The 21,159-nt window shown below is 44.2% G+C and overlaps 1 protein-coding gene and 1 long non-coding RNA gene across 3 annotated transcripts in view; one reads left to right on the top strand and one right to left on the bottom strand.

Annotated features, from left to right (window-relative positions):
- Window positions 1-1,470: 1,470 nt before the first annotated feature.
- On the bottom strand, window positions 1,471-12,262 carry LOC127493952 (uncharacterized). The gene is made up of 2 exons (XR_016233227.1): window positions 11,411-12,262; window positions 1,471-1,782 (listed from the first exon to the last, which is right to left on the bottom strand). It is a non-coding gene; the product is annotated as an uncharacterized LOC127493952 (long non-coding RNA).
- Window positions 12,151-21,159, top strand: part of PPM1L (protein phosphatase, Mg2+/Mn2+ dependent 1L) — a 350,431-nt gene continuing 341,422 nt past the window's right edge. Inside the window, exon 1 of one of the 2 annotated variants that reach the window (XM_002716344.6) lies at window positions 12,151-13,285. In XM_002716344.6, the coding sequence (XP_002716390.1) occupies window positions 12,887-13,285 (399 nt within the window). In that variant the 5' untranslated portion in view covers window positions 12,151-12,886. The remainder of the gene's footprint in view (window positions 13,286-21,159) is intronic. The other variant, XM_089332146.1, reaches the window with a different exon arrangement.

Below are 21,159 nucleotides of genomic sequence, written 5' to 3'. Positions count from 1 at the left end.
ACTCTATTATTATCTCTATTTTTTATTATGTCCTTTTATTTTTTACTATAAAACTAAAATTGTTACTTTTTATTCTCACAATTGAGCTAATTTTCTTCAAAAATTTTTCAATTTTCTCTTATTGCTATGATCTCATATTGCTCCCACCCCCCATCTCTTCCTCCAAATAAGTTTCCCCTGAGGTGAACTACTTCAAAATTAGGCCATTCATTTTTGGATTAAGATCATTCAGTAAATTATCTTTGGTTCTAACTTATTTGCATTGGTTTGATTCCATTGGTTGAAATAAAATAAAAATCAGTAAATTAATCTGCAAGGTGAGCAAAGAAGTGGAACATTTAATTGCCCATCCATAGGCTTCTTTACATATTGCATTGCTTGAGAGACTTTGCTATCCTCTGAATAGAGATTATGAGAAACATTAAAGCATGATGAGCCTTCACAATGTCTATAATCAGACGATACAGATGATAGTAGCTCAGTATGAGCACATGCATTATCAGACACAAAGAGAGCAGAAGGAAATGATAAGGGAAGACTGGTGGAATAGCTGGGAACGTATATAATGGTTTTTGCCTGCAAGATAATTACATGGGCTTTGTTTTCTGAAACAGAAGACTTCCTTCAGGAATGAAAACTGTTCTGTGGTCAAGAAAAGGTTGGAAAAGAGACGTGCTAAGGCTTGCTGACTATAATGGGAAAACAAAACAAAATATATGACTGGAAGAGAGACTTGAAGAAAAGGATAAAGTCTATGAAGATAAAAAGAAAAGATGTTTATAGGAGAAGAGTGAAAACTAGATTTTATCTCATAGCAATAACTTCTCCATTTTTGTCCCTCCTCTTCTCTCCCTGGCCCCCTGACAAAATAAAAAATGCATATAAATTGATTTATATTGTAAGAAGTAATTTCTGAAAAGAAATTTTTAAATAGTGTATGTAGTAGAATCACAAGGTAAAGCCCATGATTCTTTTCTCTAGGTACCATTAAAAGAAAATAGCAATTTTGTTTGCCTTTTTCAGAAATGGGGCATTCCAATAGACTAAAGAATTGGTATAAATTAAAAACAAATAGCAGAAAATGATTAGCCATTCTTCACTATCAGGCTTCTGATGTTATAAACAGTAATAATAGAAGTGAAGAGTTGTTATTTTCATTTTCCTCTCACTTAACTGAGCATTTCTTTCCTTGACCTTTCCAGAGGATCTATTGAAAAAAAATATAGAGTAGTAATTGATTTATACGACAGCCACATCTCAGGATGCGAATGAAATGTCAAGTAACATTAGAGAAAATTTAGAGTGAAAAACCATATAGGGAAAGAGATTAACTAGACCTGTGCTGGTGATTATTTTGATGCTTCCTTTGAACGTCACATAAAGAAAACAAGCAGACACCACAAGTATGTGTTCTGTGAGAATTCAGTGCAACAGTCAATGAAACACCTCAGATACTTCTAGGAAAATGACTTTTTTTTTTTAAGATCCCCCATTTATTTGAGAGGCAGAGGCAGAGAGAGAGGTCTTCCATCCGATGGGTAACTCCCCAGATGGCCGCAACGGCCAGAGCTGCACCAATTCAAAGCCAGGAGCCAGGAGCTTCTTGTGCATCTCCAAAGCAGGTGCAGGGGCCCAAGGACTTGGGCCATCTTCTTCTACTGCTTTCCCAGGCCTTAGCAGAAAGCTGGATTGGAAGTAGAGCAGGTGGGACTAGAACCAGTGCCCATATGGGATGCTGGCACTGCAGACAGTGGCTTTATCCGCTACTCCATGGCACCAGCCCTGGAAAATAACATTTAACACAAGGAATTAGATACTCACAAAAGCATAGTAAGGTCCTGGGTAGCTGAAGTCAGGGCCAGTCATTAGGCAGCTTTCTAGCTTCCACAAAACTGCAAACTTAGATAATCTGGGTTGGCCACTCACTCAGTTTACCAGAACTTGAACATCAGCTAACAGAGCTGTAGGAAGAAGGATTTTTGACTCTCTTCTGCCTTCCAGATCTCAAATACGATCATCTCACAGAAGGTCAGTAAACCCTAAATTACTTTCAACATTCTGTCTGCCAGAGATCCTGGGAAATGCAGTTTTTATTCTTCTATTTCCCATGATAGGAAGGAAGAGAACTTAGAAGAGTGTCGAAATGATGTTAAAGCTCAACAGGCAATATCTAGAACACACATATTCCTCCAGCAGAAAATAGTTTGCCAGCACCAAACACAGGCACTATTAAATTTTATAAACCTATAATTCAGTAAACTATATTGAAAAGGTAGTAATCACCCCCAAACATCAATTATTTACTGAATGTTTCTGTTATCTGTGCTCTTAAAGTTATTTACATCCTTTGAATCCTTGGAAATAGTACATAATAGTGTCCTACTGAGAAACTCTTTCCAACTTTATGTTCAGTGGGATAGCTTGTTTATATCACAGAAACACACCAGTCTTCGTCCTTATCTCCCAATCTAAAGAGCAGGTGGTTAAACATTTACTAGCACATCATTAATATAAGAAGACTTGTTAATAAGGAGAAAAAGAAGATAAGAGGTTTTAAGGTAGCTGGAAATATGTGAGTCATACAAAAAATTGAGAAGTAGAAAAGAAATATAATTAGAATTCAGTACAGTAAGAACTTATTATACTTGACCCTGACTAATGTCTGTCATATGGAATCTTAGACACTATAATATTTAGTCCAAGATGTGGATTTAAGGTATGTGGTTAATTTCTGGGAGTTCTAAGCCTGCAAAGGGACCAAAGAGTCATCTCCATCATTGGGATAAGTATGAGGTGTTTGTAATGATTGGAATCCATTAAAATTATGTTATTTGGGAAATATTTGTGGAAGTATAACACCTTGGAGGGCTGTGTGAGAAGAGAGGAGCCTTTTTTCTTTTTAAATTTATTAGAGAGTTTCAGAGAGAGGTAGAGAGAGAGAGGTAAGTCTTCCAACTGCTGGTTCACTCCCCAAATGGCTGCAACAGCTGGAGCTGAGCAGATCAAAAGCCAGGAGCCAGGAGCTTCCTTGGGGACTTGGGCCATCCTCTGCTGCTTTCCCAAGTGCATCAGCAGGGAGCTGGCTTGGAATTCGGGCAGCCAGGATTTGAACTGGTTCCCATATGGGATGCCAGTGCTGCAGGCTGGGGCTTTAACCTGCTGTGCCACAGTATTGCCCCCAAGTGGAAGCCTTTTAAGGAGTTCTCATCAGCACAGGTATCGCTGGAGACAAGAGACTGACCAGCTATTTCGCAAGCAAAGCTATGGTGAATCAGGGGTCATGGTCACAGTACAGGAAGCTATCCTAGGCAGCTTGGGCTCAGGTAGTGATGAAGGAACGCTGGAGGCTACTGAAGCACCAAAAGAGCCAGGAAAGAGGAACTCATTTGAAATTGCATGGAAATGGACACATGTCCTCCCTCCCTTCACCTGTATGCAACCTTAGGGCACACGACTTTTTGAGTCATAAAAATCTCTACCTGGGGCCCGCACTGTGGTGCAGTGGGTTAACACCCTGGCCTGAAGCGCTGGCATCCCATATGGGCGCCGGTTTGAGACCCAGATGCTCCACTTCCTGTCCAGCTCTCTGCTATGGCCTGGGATAGCAGTAGAAGTTGGCCCAAGTCCTTGGGTCCCTGCATCTGTGTGGGAGACCTGGAAGAAGCTCCTGGCTCCTGGCTTTAGATCGGTGCAGCTCCGGCTGTTGTGGCCACCTGGGGAGTGACCGTTCGGATGGAAGACCTCTCTCTCTCTCTCTGCCTCTCCTCTCTCTGTGTAACTCTGACTTTCAAATAAACAAATAAATAAATCTTTAAAAAAAAAAAAACTTTATCTGATGCATCATATATAGACAGGAATAAACCCTCGAGTTATTGTGTAAATAAAGATTTTCCGCTGAGCTACCAAACATACCAAGAAGAAAGCTACAGGAATCTTTTGTGAATAATCTTATATTCAGTGTACTCAGAGTTTCACATTTAGTCTTTCTTCCAGTGATCTCAACATAAAGCAAGTGTTTTGAATGGAACCCATGTAGGGAACACAGGAAAACTGTAGCAAATCAGAATCACTCTCGGGGTGCACAGGGAAGCTATCACAATTTGGAATATAAGAATTTGAGTTGATTCTACTAGTTTAGGTGCCACTTAGGATGCCTGTGTACTATATCAGAGTCCCTTTGGAGTCTCAGCACCTTGACTTCCAATCCAGCTTCTGGCTACTGTGTCTAAAAGGGCAGTGGATGATGATTCAGGTGCAGGGGGCCCTGCCATGACGTGAGAGATACAGATGGAGCCCCTGGTTATTGGCTGCGGCCTGGACCAGCCCTGGATATTGTGAGCATTTGGGAAATGAACCGGATGGAAGATTTATCTCTCTCTCTCTCTTTCTGTCAGTCTGACTTTCAAGTAATTAAATCATAAGAATAAGAATGAAGACATAAGAATGGGGTATTACGCTTAGTCTATCTTGGGCATCAAGCTTGAATTAACTGCAACAACTCTCAAGGACAATATTCTTACTTTACTTCAAGACTACCAGAGTTAGTTGTGTTCTTGAGTTTGACTGTTATTTTCTTCCTTTTGAGTTGCTCTAAAGAAAAAAATATTCCTACCTCCCTTGGGGAGAGAAGCAGAATTTTGTTTTCCTACCTATGCTGTATTTTGTCATCAGCGGATGCACCACAAATTTCTCCCAGTGTTTCATGGTACAAATTGTCAAGAATATTGATGTCTGTTGGTTAGCATACAAAAATACATGAAATGCTTTAGATTAACATTAGAATTTAGGAAGCATGCTTGACGATTATCTGAGAGAAGCCTAGGAAAATTAAATGAAGGATTCTAGGGAATGGGTAGGTATGGTTTATGTAAATAGATTTGGTACAATAATATAAAAGTTTTACTCAGAAAACAACTATCCTTGATATATCTCAGTAATTACTATAAAAACCTGAGTTCTAGAAAGCAACATTGGGCTTTTGGTCAAAATTGGTGTCTGTCATGTTGGTTTTCATTTTACAGAAAATCTGAAATATTAAACTAAGTCCAAATTGATATATTATTGTATTTAAACAGATCAATTTATTTTCTTAGCTGTTCTACTAAAGCATCCATTTTTCATACAAGGGACATTTAAATTAGAAGACTATTAAATTTGGTATCTAGAAAGGTTTTATGAGAAGCACTGAAGATTTAATATGTTTTAATAATTATGATCATGGCTAACCATTTATGGAAAAGACCAATATTTAGTAACATTTAAGATTGAATTTATAAGGTCCCTTACATTAAGAAACTTCAATTATATTGTTGGTGGGAGTGTAAATGGGAATAATATATTTCCAAAAATAATTTGGCCCTGGCCAGTGCCGCAGCTCACTTGGCTAATCCTCCACCTGTGGCACCGGCACCCCAGGTTCTAGTCTTGGTTGGGGCACCGGATTCTGTCCCGGTTGCTCCTCTTCCAGTCCAGCTCTCTGCTGTGGTTAGAGAGTGCAGTGGAGGATGGTCCAAGTGGTTGAGCCCTACAACCGCATGGAAGACTAGGAGGAAGCACCTGGCTCCTGGCTTCGGATCCGTGCAGCGTGCCGGCTGTGGCAGCCATTTAGGGGGTGAACCAATGGAAGGAAGACCTTTCTCTCTGTCTCTCTCTACTCTCACTGTCTAACTCTGCCTGTCAAAAAAAAAAAAAAAAGATGTAATTAAAAAAATAATAATTTTGCCCTAAGTTTTAGGGCTGAGCATTTCATAATAGCAGTTAAGATCCCTGCTTAGGAAACTCCATATGCCATATTGGTGTGCTTGGCCTTAAATTGTAAAGTGGAACATTTTTATTCTGTACTACCCAGCATTTTTACTTGTAGGTTTATAGCTTAGAGAAACTTCTGTTTGTGCACTGAGATAGTAAAAAAAATCATTCATGGAATCATTGATCATAATAGGAACAATTAGAATTTAAAAATTCATAGAAAGATGAATACATAAACAATGGACTATTATATGGCAGTAAAAATGACTGAACTATGGGTAACAACATGGGAGGATCTAGAGATAAAATAGTGAGAAAACACATACTGGAGGATTATATATTGTAAGATATCATTTTTATAAATGTCAAAGCTAAGCAAAACTAAAAAAATTATTATTCAGGTATACAGACATATGTGATTTAGGTTTTTAAGATTTCTTTATATTTATTTATTTGAAAGGTAGAACAGCTGGGCCGGTATTGTGGCATAGTGGGTAAAGCCCCCACCTGCTACGCCGGCATCCTGTATGGGCGTGGGTTTGAGTACTGGCTGCTCCACTTCTGATCCAGCTCCCTGCTAATGTGCCTGGGAAAACAATAGAAGATGGCTTAAATTCTTGGGCCCCTGCACCCATGTGGGAGACCGGAAGAAGCTCCTGGCTTCCAACTGGCCCTTGTCTGGCCACTGTGGCCCCAAACCAGTGAACCAGTGGAAGGATGATCTTTCTCTCCCTCTCACGCTCTGCCTTTCAAATAAATAAATACACCTTAAAAAAAAAAAAAGGCAGAGCAGCGGCAGTGTATGAGGGAGATCGTCCATCCATAGCTTCACTATCCCAGTGAGCTCATGCCACCCGCATGGGAGATCTGAATGCAGCTCCAGGCTTCTCTCTTTCTCTCTCTCTGTAACTCTGTTAAATACAACTTAAACTGACTGATAATTTTAATTTAATTAAAATTGAAAAATATGCAGAGAATTTCTATACATATAAAAGTTTTACTTAAAATGTATTATTTTAAGGGATTTTTAAATCAGATACATCATTCAGAGGCTCAGCTGATAAATCACTTTACATTTGAGTTTTATAACTTCGTATGAAGTGGCAAAAACAAAAATAGATGAGGGCATCATGGAGCAACATCTTACTGGAAAATAGATTCATTGGTTAAAACTTTTTTAAAAATATTCCTTAAACTTAAGAGGTAGAACTATGAAAATTTTTTCTGAAAATATTATTTATTTATTTATTTATTTTTTTGACAGGCAGAGTGGACAGTGAGAGAGAGAGACAGAGAGAAAGGTCTTGCTTTTTTGCCGTTGGTTCACCCTCCAATGGCCGCCGCGGTTGGCGCGCTGCGGCCAGCGCACTACGCTGATCAGAAGGCAGGAGCCAGGTGCTTCTCCTGGTCTCCCATGGGGTGCAGGGCCCAAGCACTTGGGCCATCCTCCACTGCACTCCCGGGCCACAGCAGAGAGCTGGCCTGGAAGAGGGGCAACCGGGACAGAATCCGGCGCCCCGACCGGGACTAGAACCCGGTGTGCCGGCGCCGCTAGGCGGAGGATTAGCATATTGAGCTGCAGCGCCGGCCTGAAAATATTTTTTAGATTTATTTATTTTATTTGAAAGGTAGAGTTACAGAGAGAGATAGAGATACAGAGAGAGAGAGATCTTCCATCCGCTGGTTCCCTCCCCAAAGGGCCACAATGGCCATAGCTGAGCTGATCTGAAGCCAGAAGCTTCTTCTGGGTCTCCCACGTGGGTGTAGGGATCCAAATACTTGGGCCATCTTCCACTACTTTCCCAGGCTCATTAGCAGGGGACTGGATTGGAAGTAGGGCAGCTGGGACTCACACCAGCACCCATATGGAATGCCAGCATTGCAGGCGGCGGCTTTACTTGCTATGCTACAGTGGCCGGCCCTTCTGAAAATAATTTTTAAAAGTGATATATTTATGTTAGAAGTTTGACATGAGTTACTTGCATAGTTGAAAATGGTAATTACCTGGAAAGGATTTTATCACTATTGTAGTTCATGAAAACCTAGGATTGTCATTAGCTCTCTATTCGTTGCCATGTTACTTTAGTAGTAAAGCATTGGTATAATGTGCACTTATCCTACCTTTTTCCTCTCTGTGAAATTTAGACACTATCTCACTAGCAACAGATCTTTTGGATCAGTTTACCGGCACTTGGCTTCTGCCCCACAGATATTTTCAATGAGTAAGGGAAATATTCATAGTGCAGTGCTTGTCCCAAAGTCTAAAATCAAAATTGTGGAATAAGAATTCCATGTATTTTGTGGCTGGTGTTATGGAGCAGTGGGTTAAGCCACCACACCATAAAGGAGTGCTGGTTCCAGTCTAAGTTGTTCCACTTCCAATCAAGTTTCTTGCTAATGTCCCTGGGAAAGCAGTGGAAGATGGCCCAAGTACTTGGGCCTCTGCCACCCATGTGGGAGTGCTGGTGTTTTGTGTTCCTGGCTTGTTGCAGCGAATTGGATAGTGAATCAGTGAATGGAAGATCTCTGTCTCCCTATTTCTGTGTCTCTCTAACTCTCTGTCACTCTGCCTTTGAAATAAAACAATTAATAAAAGAAAGAACCCATGTATTCTTTTTGAGATTTCTATGGCAGAGATCTACTGAAATGTTACCACAGAAGTGTAAAAATTAGATTAGTCATCTCAGCATCGCTAGGAAATCGGTGTGGATGTTAGAGTACAAAACTGGTGATACGAAGAATGGAGTTATTTGTTGAACTATGATATTCATTTGACATCTTTGTGCCTCACTTCCCTCACATACATAAATAGAGACAACAGCTTCTCTGTTTGCCTCAGAGGATTGTTAAGAGAATGGAAATAAGCTGCTATACATAAAAAACCTTTGTAGTCTCAAGAAATTTGCAAATGTTAGTCACTAGAAGAAGGTCTTTTATTTCTCTAATACATTAAATTTCTTTTTTACAATGATTTTTTAAAATTTATTTGAGGCCGGCGCTGCAGCTCAATATGCTAATCCTCCGCCTAGCGGCGCCGGCACACCAGGTTCTAGTCCCGGTTGGGGCGCCGGATTCTGTCCCGGTTGCCCCTCTTCCAGGCCAGCTCTCTGCTGTGGCCCGGGAGTACAGTGGAGGATGGCCCAAGTGCTTGGGCCCTGCACCCCATGGGAGACCAGGAGAAGCACTTGGCTCCTGCCTTCGGTGCGCCGGCCGTGGCAGGCATTGGAACGTGAACCAACAGGGAAAAGGAAGACCTTTCTCTCTCTCTCTCTCACTATCCACTCTGCCTGTCAAAAAAAAAAAAAAAAAAAAAAAAAAAAAAGAAAAGAAAAAAGAAGAAAGAAAAATTTATTTGAGAGGCGGAGTTACAGATATAGGGAGAGAGAGAGAGAGAAAGGTCTTCCATCTGCTGGTTCACTCCCCAGATGACCACAATGGCCGGAACTGGGCCAATCCGAAGCCAGGAGCCAGGAGCCTCTTCCGGGTCTCCCACATGGGTGCAGGGGCCCAAGCACTTGGGCCATCTTCTATTGTTTTTCCAGGCCTGAGCAGAGAGCTGGATTGGAAGAGGAGCATCTGGGACTTGAATGGGTACCCATTTGGGATGCCAGCGCTGCAGATGGAAGGTTAGCCCACTATGTCACAGTGTTGGCCCCAGTATATTAAGTTGCACAGTAAACTATAACAAAAAACTTATTTAGGCATTTTTTAAAAATTGACAATGTAAATTACATGAATTTCTTAATATAAATAAACAAGTGCCTATAGATTCTGCTTGAAAAATTATTTTACTGGGGGCTGAAGTAGCATAGCAGGTAAAGCCAAGGCCTGCAAAGCCGGCATCCAGTTTGAGTCCTGGTTGTTCCACTTTCAATGTGGCTCCCTGACAATGTGCCTGGGAAGGCACATTGGGATGCTGCAGCCATGTGGAAGACCTGAGAGAAGATCCTAGCTCCTGGCTTTGGTCTGGTCCAGCCCTGACCATTGATCCATTTGGGGAGTGAGCCAGCAGACAGAAGATCTCTCTCTCTCCCTCTCTGTCTCTCCCTCTCTCTAACTGTGCCTTTCAAATAAATAAAATAATTCTTAAAAAAGTTATTTGATTTTTCACAGGATGAACCACTTACATGTAAATGTCAACACATATCTCCTTAGATTCTCAGGATATGTAGATTTCTTAGTTAATTCATCAAGTCGAGCCTTGCTGTTTAACTTGCAAAGTGATCCGCAAGATAGTTTCTCCTCTTTGCTTAGGTATGGGGAAGCAGAGCTTCTGCTCTTCCTAAGCATCTATCGTGTGGTTATCAATACAGGAATGTTGTGGACAGGCCTGGCGGGCCTCTGGGTTTGATTTTACTACTATTCCATGGCCCAGTTTGACTTGTAGTTCTGTAATCTTTGTGATAAACATATTCATATATAGACTGATAAGACACCTATAAGTGATTTGCTAATTTATAGTAAAAACATTGGAAACTTGAAAGCTTATTTTTATTTGAAAGGGAGCCAGAGAGAGAGATAGAGAGAGAGAGAGAGAGAAAGAGAGAATCTCCTTCTATCTGCTAGTTTACTCTCCAAATGCCCTAAAACACCTGAGGCTGGGCCAATCTGAATCCAGGAGCCAGAAACTCAATCCAGGTGTCCCTAGCAAGTGGCAAAATCCCAAGTGCTTGAGCTATCATCTGCTGCCTCCCACAGCATGCAACAGCAGGAAGCCAAATCTGAACCAGAGGTGGGACTTGAACTCCAATATGTGATGGAGGTGACCCAAGTGCCGGTTACCATCCATGCTACAATGTCTGCCCCTGAAAACTTATATCAATAATAACACTAATGCATCACCTTCTTTTACAGTTCCTAAAGGATTTTGAATTGTTACCTCATTTTGGAATCTTTCATTATTGAACACACAATTTGTTTTAGACTTTTATTTTCTGTATTTATTAGGTGGAAAACACTGAGCAGTGCAAAGCAGAACAAGAGACTGTATCCTACATGTCAAAATCACAATTTGTCAACAGTTCTTTGTATTTTCTTTCTCTTTTCTATGATTTTACTATTGATATTATACTGTATATGCTATTTAAATGTGTAAATTCCCATTTTTTTCTGGTTATGATGGAAATCTATGCCTTTTGTGGCAACTTTGGAAAAGTTATGGAAAATAGAAGTCTAAAACAGGAAATGAAAACCACCCATAATCCACTAGAGCAGTTAAACACTGAACATTTTGGTGTTTTTTCCTTCCAGAACCTTTTATTTTACTTCACAAAACACAACCCGGATCACAGCAAGGCAGAACTGCTTGAGGGGACAGGCCCTGCCTTGGCTGGGATCGCACAGCCTCTGCTCTCCAGGCCCGCCGGCTTCAGAGGCAGATCAGCACTCTGGTACGTGGACAGGGGTGGCCGGAGTTACTGTCGCCCTTTACGGCTCGCTGGTCCCTGTAGTCTAAGCTGACTTGCGCACTGTTCCCTTCTGGGACCGATTCCCACCTTCAAGGAAGATGCCCACCTCCCACATTTCAAGTTAGGTTTGAAGGCTTCTGGAAGCCCGCACTCACTCCCGCTTATTCACAGACCCTCGCCCCTAGGCCATTTCCTGCGACGGTTGAAGCGGGACAGGAGGCCGCCGCTTAGGAGGGTCAAAGGGACCTTCATACCAAAGGGTAGAATCACAGCCCGCCCTCGCCCCGCGGCTCCATTCGGAAGCTGCCTGTCTCCTTGTGGCAGGGTTGCGACTAGGCATGGCTTTAGTAAACTCCTGATCCCAGCGTCGCGGCCAGACCTTCCTTGCCGCTTCAGAGATGATCATACGCGCACGCTTGATGTGACTCGAGTTCTCCCATTCTGTGGTTCTCGGGCAGGAGAAGGCCGTGAGGCCTTCCACTCCGGCAGGCCCCGGTAGCAAAACGCTCAGGCTGCCGCCAACTACTTGAGCTTCTCCGTCTCGCTTTGCGAAGCGGGAGAAATGCGTCCCTTCTCGCTTGCCTTATGCCTGGCGATGCCGGGACCGCACTACGGTGCAGCCTGCCGGAGGGGGGAACGCTCACGTGCGCTTCTCTACTTCCCAGCAAGCGGCTGCGGCTCCGAGGAAACCAAGCCCAAGGCTGGCAGGGTCCGCATTATCTTGACCACGGAGCCGCACTGGCGGCGGGGACGGCCAGCTGCAGGAGCCGGGCGGCGGACGCCTCCGTGGCCTCCCCCCGTGTTCCTCTGGCCCGCCCAGGGCTTCAAGCGCGCGCCAGCAGCGCAGAGCTTCCTTAGCCTCTGACAGCTCGGTGGGAGCATCGCAGGGTCTCGAATCCCTGCTCGAGGGGGCGGGACGGGGCGGGGCGAGCGCACAGGGCGGGGCGAGCGCGAGCCGGGGCGCGAGGAGGGAGCTCGCAGGCAAAACCGAGCCGAGCAGAGCCGAGGCTGGAGGTGCCGGGGAGAGTGAGGCAGAGCCGGGCCGGCCGCCTGCGGCTTAGCGCCGATCGTGCCGCGTTGCCGGGCGCCGTGTACCCCGCCTTTGCCCAGGCTCCAGCAAAACTTTTATTCTCTGGGGCCCCCAGGGTGTGTGTGTGAAGGAATCGGAGCCCTCGGGTGTCTCGGGGCGCCCCTGCAGCGGCGACCGAGGGGACGTGCCAGCCCTCGCCAGCCCGGCTCTCGCGCCCGGCGCCTCTTCACCTGCCGATCGCTCTCGGGAGCCGCGAGGGGGCACCCCCGGAGGGGCAGCGCGGGCGCCGGCGTCCCCCAACTCTCCTGCTCGCGGCGGCAGACCCGCCCGGCGCAACTTTCACTCGATTCCTCTCACTCCACCGAGACACCCGACGCTGCTGCTGCGGCGGCCGCTGCCGCTGCTGCCGTCGCCGCGGTCTCACAAAGGGGGCGCGGGAGGGGAGGCGGCGCGGGCGGCGGGCACGGGCCTCCGGGCCGCCGAAGCGGGGAGACAAAAGGAAAACTGCCTGTGCTCCCGGTGCCCGTTCGGGGCCGCCTGCCCGTCCGCCTCCTGACCGGCTCCGCGCGCCTCCTCCCTCCCGCCACCCTCGGCCGCCGCTCCGCCTCCCTCGTCGCGGGCCGGCCCCGCAGTGCTCTGGGACCCGGCGAGCCTTCGGGGCGCGCGTCGCTGCTGGTGGTTGGGGCTCTAGGGATAATAAATGATAGAGGATACAATGACTTTGCTGTCTCTGCTGGGTCGCATCATGCGCTACTTCTTGCTGAGACCCGAGACGCTCTTCCTGCTGTGCATCAGCTTGGCGCTGTGGAGTTACTTCTTCCACACGGACGAGGTGAAGACCATTGTCAAGTCCAGCCGGGACGCCGTGAAGATGGTGAAGGGCAAGGTGGCGGAGATCATGCAGAACGACCGACTCGGGGGGCTCGACGTGCTGGAGGCCGAGTTTTCCAAGACCTGGGAGTTCAAGAGCCACAATGTGGCGGTGTACTCCATTCAGGGCCGCAGAGACCACATGGAGGACCGCTTCGAAGTTCTGACGGATCTGGCCAACAAGACGCACCCGTCCATCTTCGGGATCTTCGATGGGCACGGCGGTGAGGTAGGAGCTCCCTGGGGGCTTTGTTTTGGGGTGTGTATGTGTGTGTGTGTGTGTGTGCGCCCGCTTGTGGGTGTAAACTGCAGGACGTCGTGTGCGCCTCGGGGAAGGACCCTGGTGTGGTGGTGATGACCCAGTGCCAGACTGGACAAATGCTGCTCAATTCGCAGGGTTGGGATGGAGGGTCCAATTTAGCGGAGGCAGATGGAGAGTCGTGCCTCTTGCCTTAAGGTTCCCAAGGCCGGAATCCAGCAAATGACTGTGCTTGTTTTTTGGAGGGGAGAGTTAGTGGTATTTCCAGTGAACTTTGGCTCCTGGCCCGAGTTGCCCCTGTTTTTAGTGTTTGAGGCTGAACTGGACACTGAGAAGACAGACCGTATCTCTGATGTTACAGTAGGGAAAAAGATTCAATCTGCAGAGCAGGGCTCAGTGCGAGCGAAGGGAGCTGTGATTCTTGGTGTCGCCTTCCCTCTAGGGTGGAAGCCGAAGGGGCAACTCAGCACTTCTCCCCAACTCCATCAACTTTGCAAATGCAACCCGGCCGTTTGACAGGAGCCCCTGGCTGGGCCGCTGTTTTTAGCCGGGTCGCAGCGCGGGACCGGGATGCCGCTGGCCTTTGCAGTGGCAGTGGCCGCAGAGGAGGCAGTGCCCCCACCTCACCCCTTGCGCCCGGGCCTGCGCGTCGAGGCGCAGGCGTCTCCCTGCTTCTAGACTCTTTTGTTTGGGGTTCGGTCAGGAGAGGGAGAGGGGCCTAAGGGCCGGTTCAAGTCCCTGTGCCACATTTCTGCTGCACTGGGTTGCGCTCTGAATCTCAGGTTTCCTGGAGGTCAAGGGAGAGTTTGGCGCCTGTCCTTGAGCCTTGGCCCAGACAGTGGTGAATTTAGCTCCAGCCTCATGCACTAAAGAGCCCCAGACCTGTCACCCCATCTCTCTCAATTTGGCCGTTGTAACTAAGTTCCATGGCTTTTTCTTCCTTTGGGCAGCAAGCTTTCTTGCCCTTCTTGCTCTGCCCCAATCCCCACCCTGCCCCCATTCCTATCCAACTTTCCCCTCAACCCCCTCAACTCTCTTCTCTGCCCTCTGATCTCCGAGTGGGCTGAGTGGGCTGCTGGGAACCGAAGGGAATGCCATTCTCTTTGAAGCTTTTACTTGTTCTTTGGCCTTTGTTTTGGGTAAACATTGAGAAGGTCCTCAATTAGTTATCTTACCTGCCTTCTCCACCCCTCACCTGCTAATATTTCCACAATACTATTCCAACTGCTTTGAAGAACTGACTTTGCCAAGAATGACAAACTCAGTAGGAAAACTTGTTTGATAGAACTGATACCAGTTTTTTGCTATTTTCCACCCATCCCAGCCTTTTTTGTAATCTATCTTTCAGAAAGACAGTTTCTCACTGGTTCTAATATTTGTAGCCTCCTGTGCAGTTGGGTTCTTTTTCCTCCTTGGTCACAGGGCAGGTTAAAGATGTGAAGTTAATTGAAGGGAGAGACACTGTGTACTTTGGCAAAAACGTACCGGAATGACATGGTTGCCAATATAATAACTGATTTGTTTTCTTGGCTTGAGTCAGTCAAAGCTGTATTTTCATTTTATGTGCCTAGATTCACATAAGCTTTGAAAAGGGGCCTTCAAAAAATTCATGGAAAAATGAACTCAAAAGATGCAAATTTTCTACAAAGTTTTTGAAGCCTTCCATTTTTAAAAACATTTTTATATTAAAATTACTGACATAATTTTTCTCATCTTTGAAGCTGCAATTTTAATTTAAAGGTCTAGATAGACTATTATATTGTTGTGAAACTTTGGGTTGTAGCTGTCTGGCTGTGAGGTATTGTGTTTTGAGCCTGCCGCACATGTAAGTGATTGCATAATTAAATTTTTTAAAAAAAATTGATACTCTAAAACTTGAAAGATCATTTTCCTGAAAACATTTGCTATTTGTAAAATAGTTTATATTATCTTTAAAAATACTTCCCTTTGTAACCTGCTGTGTGAAGCCAGTTCACTTATCTTAGCTTTGTTTTACGGGTGCTCTTGCTCTGAAAGGAATTATTTAGTTGCTATACAGAGTGTGATAGTAACCAATAATACTAGGTTATTTCGGTCTTATTTTTTTCTTATATATTAATCAAAGAACATCCTGCCACCTAATTCTTGTCTTTTGTATGGTTTAGCTCCTTTTAACATTCACCAGAGGAGGGTGCCACTGTTTGATTTTGGTATAGATGTTAATTGACTCCTGAAGTCTCTTGTATTTAGAAGCTGTATCAAGAGTGTTGCAAAAGATACAGGAAGGATTTAATTTTATTTCTAGTAATTCACACGAATAAGATGGAGCATAAAAAACCAGGCACCCTCTAAGTTATAGTGCTTTTTAGATCTGAAGGGGACTGTGTATATCCTTAACTATCCACTTCATCTTTGTATATCCAGTTCATCCCATTTGTTTAGATGAGATGCTGATGGTTGGAGAAATTGTGACCTTCCTAAGGCTACATGGCCAGTGCGAGACTTTTGTTTGTTTGTCTTTATATGAAACTACTGGACAAATTGTTTTGTGTATTTACTTTGATAAATGGCAACCTGGAGGTATAAGAGGGCATGAGATATAACCTCTTTCCTTAAAGTTTCAGTCTAGGCAGAGAGAGAGAGAGAGAAGAGAGAAGAAAGAGAGAGAGAGAGAGAGAGAGAGAGAGAGAGAGAGAGAGAGAGAGAGAGAAAGTATACACATACCTATACCAAAAAAATTATAGTCATGGTGTGCTTAGGGTGTTATGGGGACACATAAGTGGGTATTTAAATCCCACTTGGGGGATGGGAGGCCCAGGGAAAAACACCTGTGAAAAAAGCATTATTTACTGCAAGATTAAAAGGTAGACTTTATTTGAGATCTAGCTTTGAATCTCTGCTCTGCCTTTTACTAGCTGTGACCTGAGGCTTGTTGCTTAAGCTGCCTATCTGGGAGTTTCTTATCTAAAAAATAGAGATAATAATGCATGTCAGGTGTGCCCTCATCAGTTGTATCATACCCTGTCTAGGGACAGACTCAATGGAGAGAAAGATATGGAAGAAGGAAGCTCATGGACCAAGAAATCTGCAGTGAGTGTCAGGGCAGCAGTATCCAAGGGAGAGAGGTTATACCTGTGGAAGCCACAGTTTGATCACTGTTAGAAAGATGTGTATTGGGTAGGGATAATTCATTAGATATTCCTTAAACTGTGTCTCTGTTGTAACTTCTGGTGAGCTTTTGGTTATTAATTCAGGATTCTAGGTATAATTGGACATTGCAAAAGCAGTCTCCTGGCTTTGGGTGCATATTTTCTGATTAGTTAAAAGGGATATTCTCTATGATTAGTTAATAAATTGGTATTCTGACTTGTACTTCAGTCCCTTAAGAGTTAGGTTAGCATGAGTTAGTTTTCTGGAACATATTCAACTGCAGATTCTTTGGCAAAGATAAATTTCTGGACTTGTTACACTGAGGATCAGTCTGGGTATGACTGTGACTTTTCTTCTTCTAGATGAATTATTAAAGAGTTTTGTCTCAGTGGTCTCACAGGCCAGCTTCTTCACCTGATGCTCTCGGGCCTTTGAGACATCTTAGCCACAATACCCTGGATGGATTGACTGTGAACGAGGGTACTTCAAAAATTCTTAGAAAATAGAATTAAAACATCCTTATTTTGGTGCAAAAAAATATTGAAATCCATGCATATCAGAGGTGTTCAAAAAGTTGATCAAAATAAGTATTAGGAAAAAATATGCATGGATTTCAAAGAATTTTTGCACCAAAATAAACTTATCTTTTAATTGTATTTTTCCATAACATTTTTGAAGTTCCAACATATGTGCCTAAAGCTTTGACAGTGATTGTTTTGTTGTATAGCATACAACAACAAACAGGTGAGAAAACCTCTCGGATTTTTATGAATTTATATGGGAAGGTTGTTATTTTTGAAGTTCAAAAATAATATATAGGAAATGATTGTAGTTGTGCTTAACTGTAATTTCTACCCACAGGCAAAAAGGATGTGTGTGTGTTTCTTTTTATACCGTCTAGAAGAAATATTACCTATCCTTTGAGACAGTTTTGTCCCTGTTCACTGCTGAGACCTATCTAGGAGAAGGGATTGTTCTGTGCTCCATATGCTTATGGGCATTTCTGTACTAAAGGTCAGATATATCTTGACAGTTGACACACAGCTTGACCAATGGTTACAGCTTAGTGGTACTCATTTTGCATTAGAGAAAAGTCACAGTTCTGGCGCTTGTCAGGGCCTGCAATCTTGAGGCTAAGTGCTTAGAAGGGAAACTGCTTAGAGAGGATGGACACCCGAAGGATATACATAGACAGCCTGGTTCTTTAGATCAGTAGTTCTCAACCTTTCTTGAGACTTACTACCCTTGGAGAATGCTACGAGACTGCAGATATATGCCCCAGAAAAATGGGCATGCACAGCAAATTTTGTTTGTAATTTCAAAGGCAAATGGATACGCGAGGGCTGCAGATTCAGGGATGGGGAACCTTTTCTCTGCCAATGGCCACTTGGGTGTTTATAAAATCATTCATGGGTTATACAAAAATACCAGCTTAAAAATTAGCCTCTTACAGATTTATTGAGTTTTGAGTCCTGCCTGCACTTGCCTTGCCAAGACTGGACTAGGTGATTTCATGGGTCTTATATGAACCATGGGCCAGATGCTCCCCACCCCTAATAGAACAAAAAAGTGTTCCTGATGACCTGCAAGGAGCTGTGTGCCTGACTCCTACCTTGGTACTAATCTTGCCTTTGCCTCCTGCATTCCCATGTGTAGACTGTGTGCTGTCATTGCCTATTGAGGTTGCTATGCTGAATGGTCTCCCAAAACTCTCTGCCAAATAAGGATGCTATTGTGGAGGACTTCGTTAGGTTATGTGGCATCTTCTTTATGAAGACTAAGGGAGAAAGAGGACTCTGAAACCTTTTGGTTTTAAATCTTAAGGATGCTGATTCAGGTAACTGATTGAGTCATCCAGTGTTTGTTAGCTTCTAGAACTATTAAGAGGCAAACCTCTGACCTACCTCTAGCAAATTCCTAGAATTTTGTAGAATACATTCATTGGTATGTGAACCCACTTCCAAGACAGCTTATCTTTCCTACATTCAGTTTTCCTCTGTCCCATTTTCCCCTTTCTCTTCTTACATATGTCTTTTTATCTTGTTGAGTTATATATATGTATGTAAATTTTACTGAATCTTTCTGAAATGTGATGTTATTCTGAATACATATGAGTGGCACAGCTAATGGTCTGATTTTCAAATATTACAGCTACTGTTAGTCAATGTTTGATTCTCACATTATGATGCACAGGAGGCCTGGGGGATTAGTGTGGACAAATACTTTATGGTTTAAGAGAAAATCCCAGTTATTTTGGCTTAAAATGATACATTAAAATCAATGAAAATGATTTTCTCCCTAGTGAAACCTCTTCTCCTGTGCTTAGGTGAATGTGACAGCTTGTAGGTGAATGTAGGAGCCTGAGTGCTAACCTTGGTGCGTCTTTCATACAGGCTGTTGAGAAATTCATTCAATTAAAGCGTCGTTTTCCTTGTCGTGTAACACATGTGGAAAACAGAATATGCTCTGTGTGTGATGTCCAAAGATGAATCAGTGCATTCTCTGCCCTCAGGGAGCATTCTGTTTACTTGGAGAGATGAGCTTTTTACAAATAGGAGAGCTACAAAGATGCAGCTGTATCTAGCAGAGCTGTACGATGCGTATCTCCTACATGGCCTGCCTGAGGGAGCTTGGGGAATCTTGGGTAATTTTGAAGAGGAACTGATATTTGAGTGTATACTAGTATTTCAGTAGACAGAGACTGGGGGGAGGGAGGAGATGATGACATTACAGGTGGGAGAAAAATGTGGAAATGTTACAGAGGAAGTAAAATGCAGGCACAGTTGAAAGAGGCAGTTAGCACCATTTGTTTAGATGATACTTTCCCCCAATTGCAGTCATTCTAGAAACCCATTCATTCCTTTTTCCATATTCAAGTACCCTCTGTATTTTGAAAGACTTAACATTGTTTTTAGATTAGATATTTTTTAAGTATATTTATTTGAAAAGGAAACTTCATATCAGCCCTGTGAATGGAAAAATCCATGAAATGAAATTCCTGGCCTTCAACCTGCTAAGAAGTTGTCTCCATTTTTATGGAGTAGAATAATTCTAAAAGTTTCCACTCAGTGTCTCATTGCCTCTGGAGTCCTTCTATCTTCCCCTCACCCCTGCCCCATGGTTTTGATGAACAGAAAGTTGGATTTTAAAATTTCAATTTTGGCCATCAGCATTGATGGCTTCTTGTTCCCTTTGATGATGTTGCTCTCTGAAGAATCCTGGTTTGGAGCATCTCTTTCCATCGTCACGCATATTCCAGGAAAGATTTCAGGTGTAAAATATCTTCATGGGGAATCCAGGGTCATAGGCTGTTCCCAGTGTTCTGGTATAAATTCTATCTTCTGGGCCGTCGCCGTGGCTCACTTGGTTAATCCTCCACCTGTGGTGCCAGCATCCCATATGAGTGCCGGGTTCTAGTCCTGGTTGCTCCTCTTCCAGTCCAGCTCTCTGCTGTGGCCCAGGAAGGCAGTGGAGGATGGCCCAAGTCCACATGGGAAACCAGGAGGAAGCTCCTGGCTCCTGGCTTTGGATTGGCGCAGCGCTGGCTGTAGTGGCCATTTGGGGAGTGAACCAATGGAAGGAAAAACTTTTTCTCTGTCTCTTTCTGTCACTGTCAACTCTACCTGACAAATAAAAAAAAAAATTCTATCTTCATTTCTAATGCAGAGAGATCAGAACTTACAAATGTAGGAAAAATTTGAATCCTTTCTACCTTAGTTGAAAAAATGCAATTCACTTCCCGGTTGCCCCTCTTCCAGGCCAGCCCTCTGCTGTGGCCAGGGAGTGCAGTGGAGGATGGCCCAAGTGCTTGGGCCCTGCACCCCATGGGAGACCAGGAAAAGCACCTGGCTCCTGGCTCCTGCCATCGGATCAGCGCGGTGCGCCGGCCGCAGTGCGCTGGCTGCGGCGGCCATTGGAGGGTGAACCAATGGCAAAGGAAGACCTTTCTCTCTGTCTCTCTCTCTCACTGTCCACTCTGCCTGTCAAAAAAAAAAAAAAAAAAGAAAGAAAGAAAGAAAAAATGCAATTCACAAGTTTTGCTACTGGAAGCATTATTAGTCGTAAACTGTTTGTGACATACTTACAATGACAACATTGCCAGTTTCCTAGGACCCACAGTTGAGGAGCCTTGGCCTGTAGTTTTAGGGCCCACAGAGGTGAGAAAAGCTGGAGATGCCACTGCAACTGATATTGAAAGAACCGATATTGAAAGCCAAGCTGAGGAACCTGAGTCATGTTCGTCAGATATTGGAAAACTAATGGATAATTTGAGCAAAGGAATAGCATAATATCCATTCTTTAATAAACATGTCAGTCTGATCTATATAGAGGATATAATGTGAATGAGCAAGACAGGAAGATGAGGGGGAGGATCTGTTGGGAAGCTTGGGCCCAACCAGTAAAGATGAAACCTAGGGATTTGGGCCATTGCTAAAAGAGAGAGGATGGAATGGAGACCTCTTGAGCTAATGAGACTACTGTCAGGGGGCCAAGCCTGTGGTGCAATGGGTTAATGCCCTGGCCTGAAGCGCCAGCATCCCATATGGGTGCCGGTTCAAGACCCGGCTGCTCCACTTCTGTTCCAGCTCTCTGCTATGGCCTGGGAAAGCAGTAGAAGATAGTTCAAGTCCTTGGGCCCCTAAACTCACGTGGGAGACCTGGAAGAAGCTCCTGGCTTTGGATTGGCGCAGCTCCAGCCATTGTGGCCAATTGGG

The sequence above is a fragment of the Oryctolagus cuniculus genome, chromosome 4 (assembly GCF_051225735.1).
Source record: "Oryctolagus cuniculus isolate XC-2025 breed Fujian yellow rabbit chromosome 4, ASM5122573v1, whole genome shotgun sequence".
Lineage (NCBI taxonomy): Eukaryota > Metazoa > Chordata > Mammalia > Lagomorpha > Leporidae > Oryctolagus > Oryctolagus cuniculus.
Note: the sequence above shows the minus strand (reverse complement) of the source record. Positions and strands in the feature narration are given on the sequence as shown.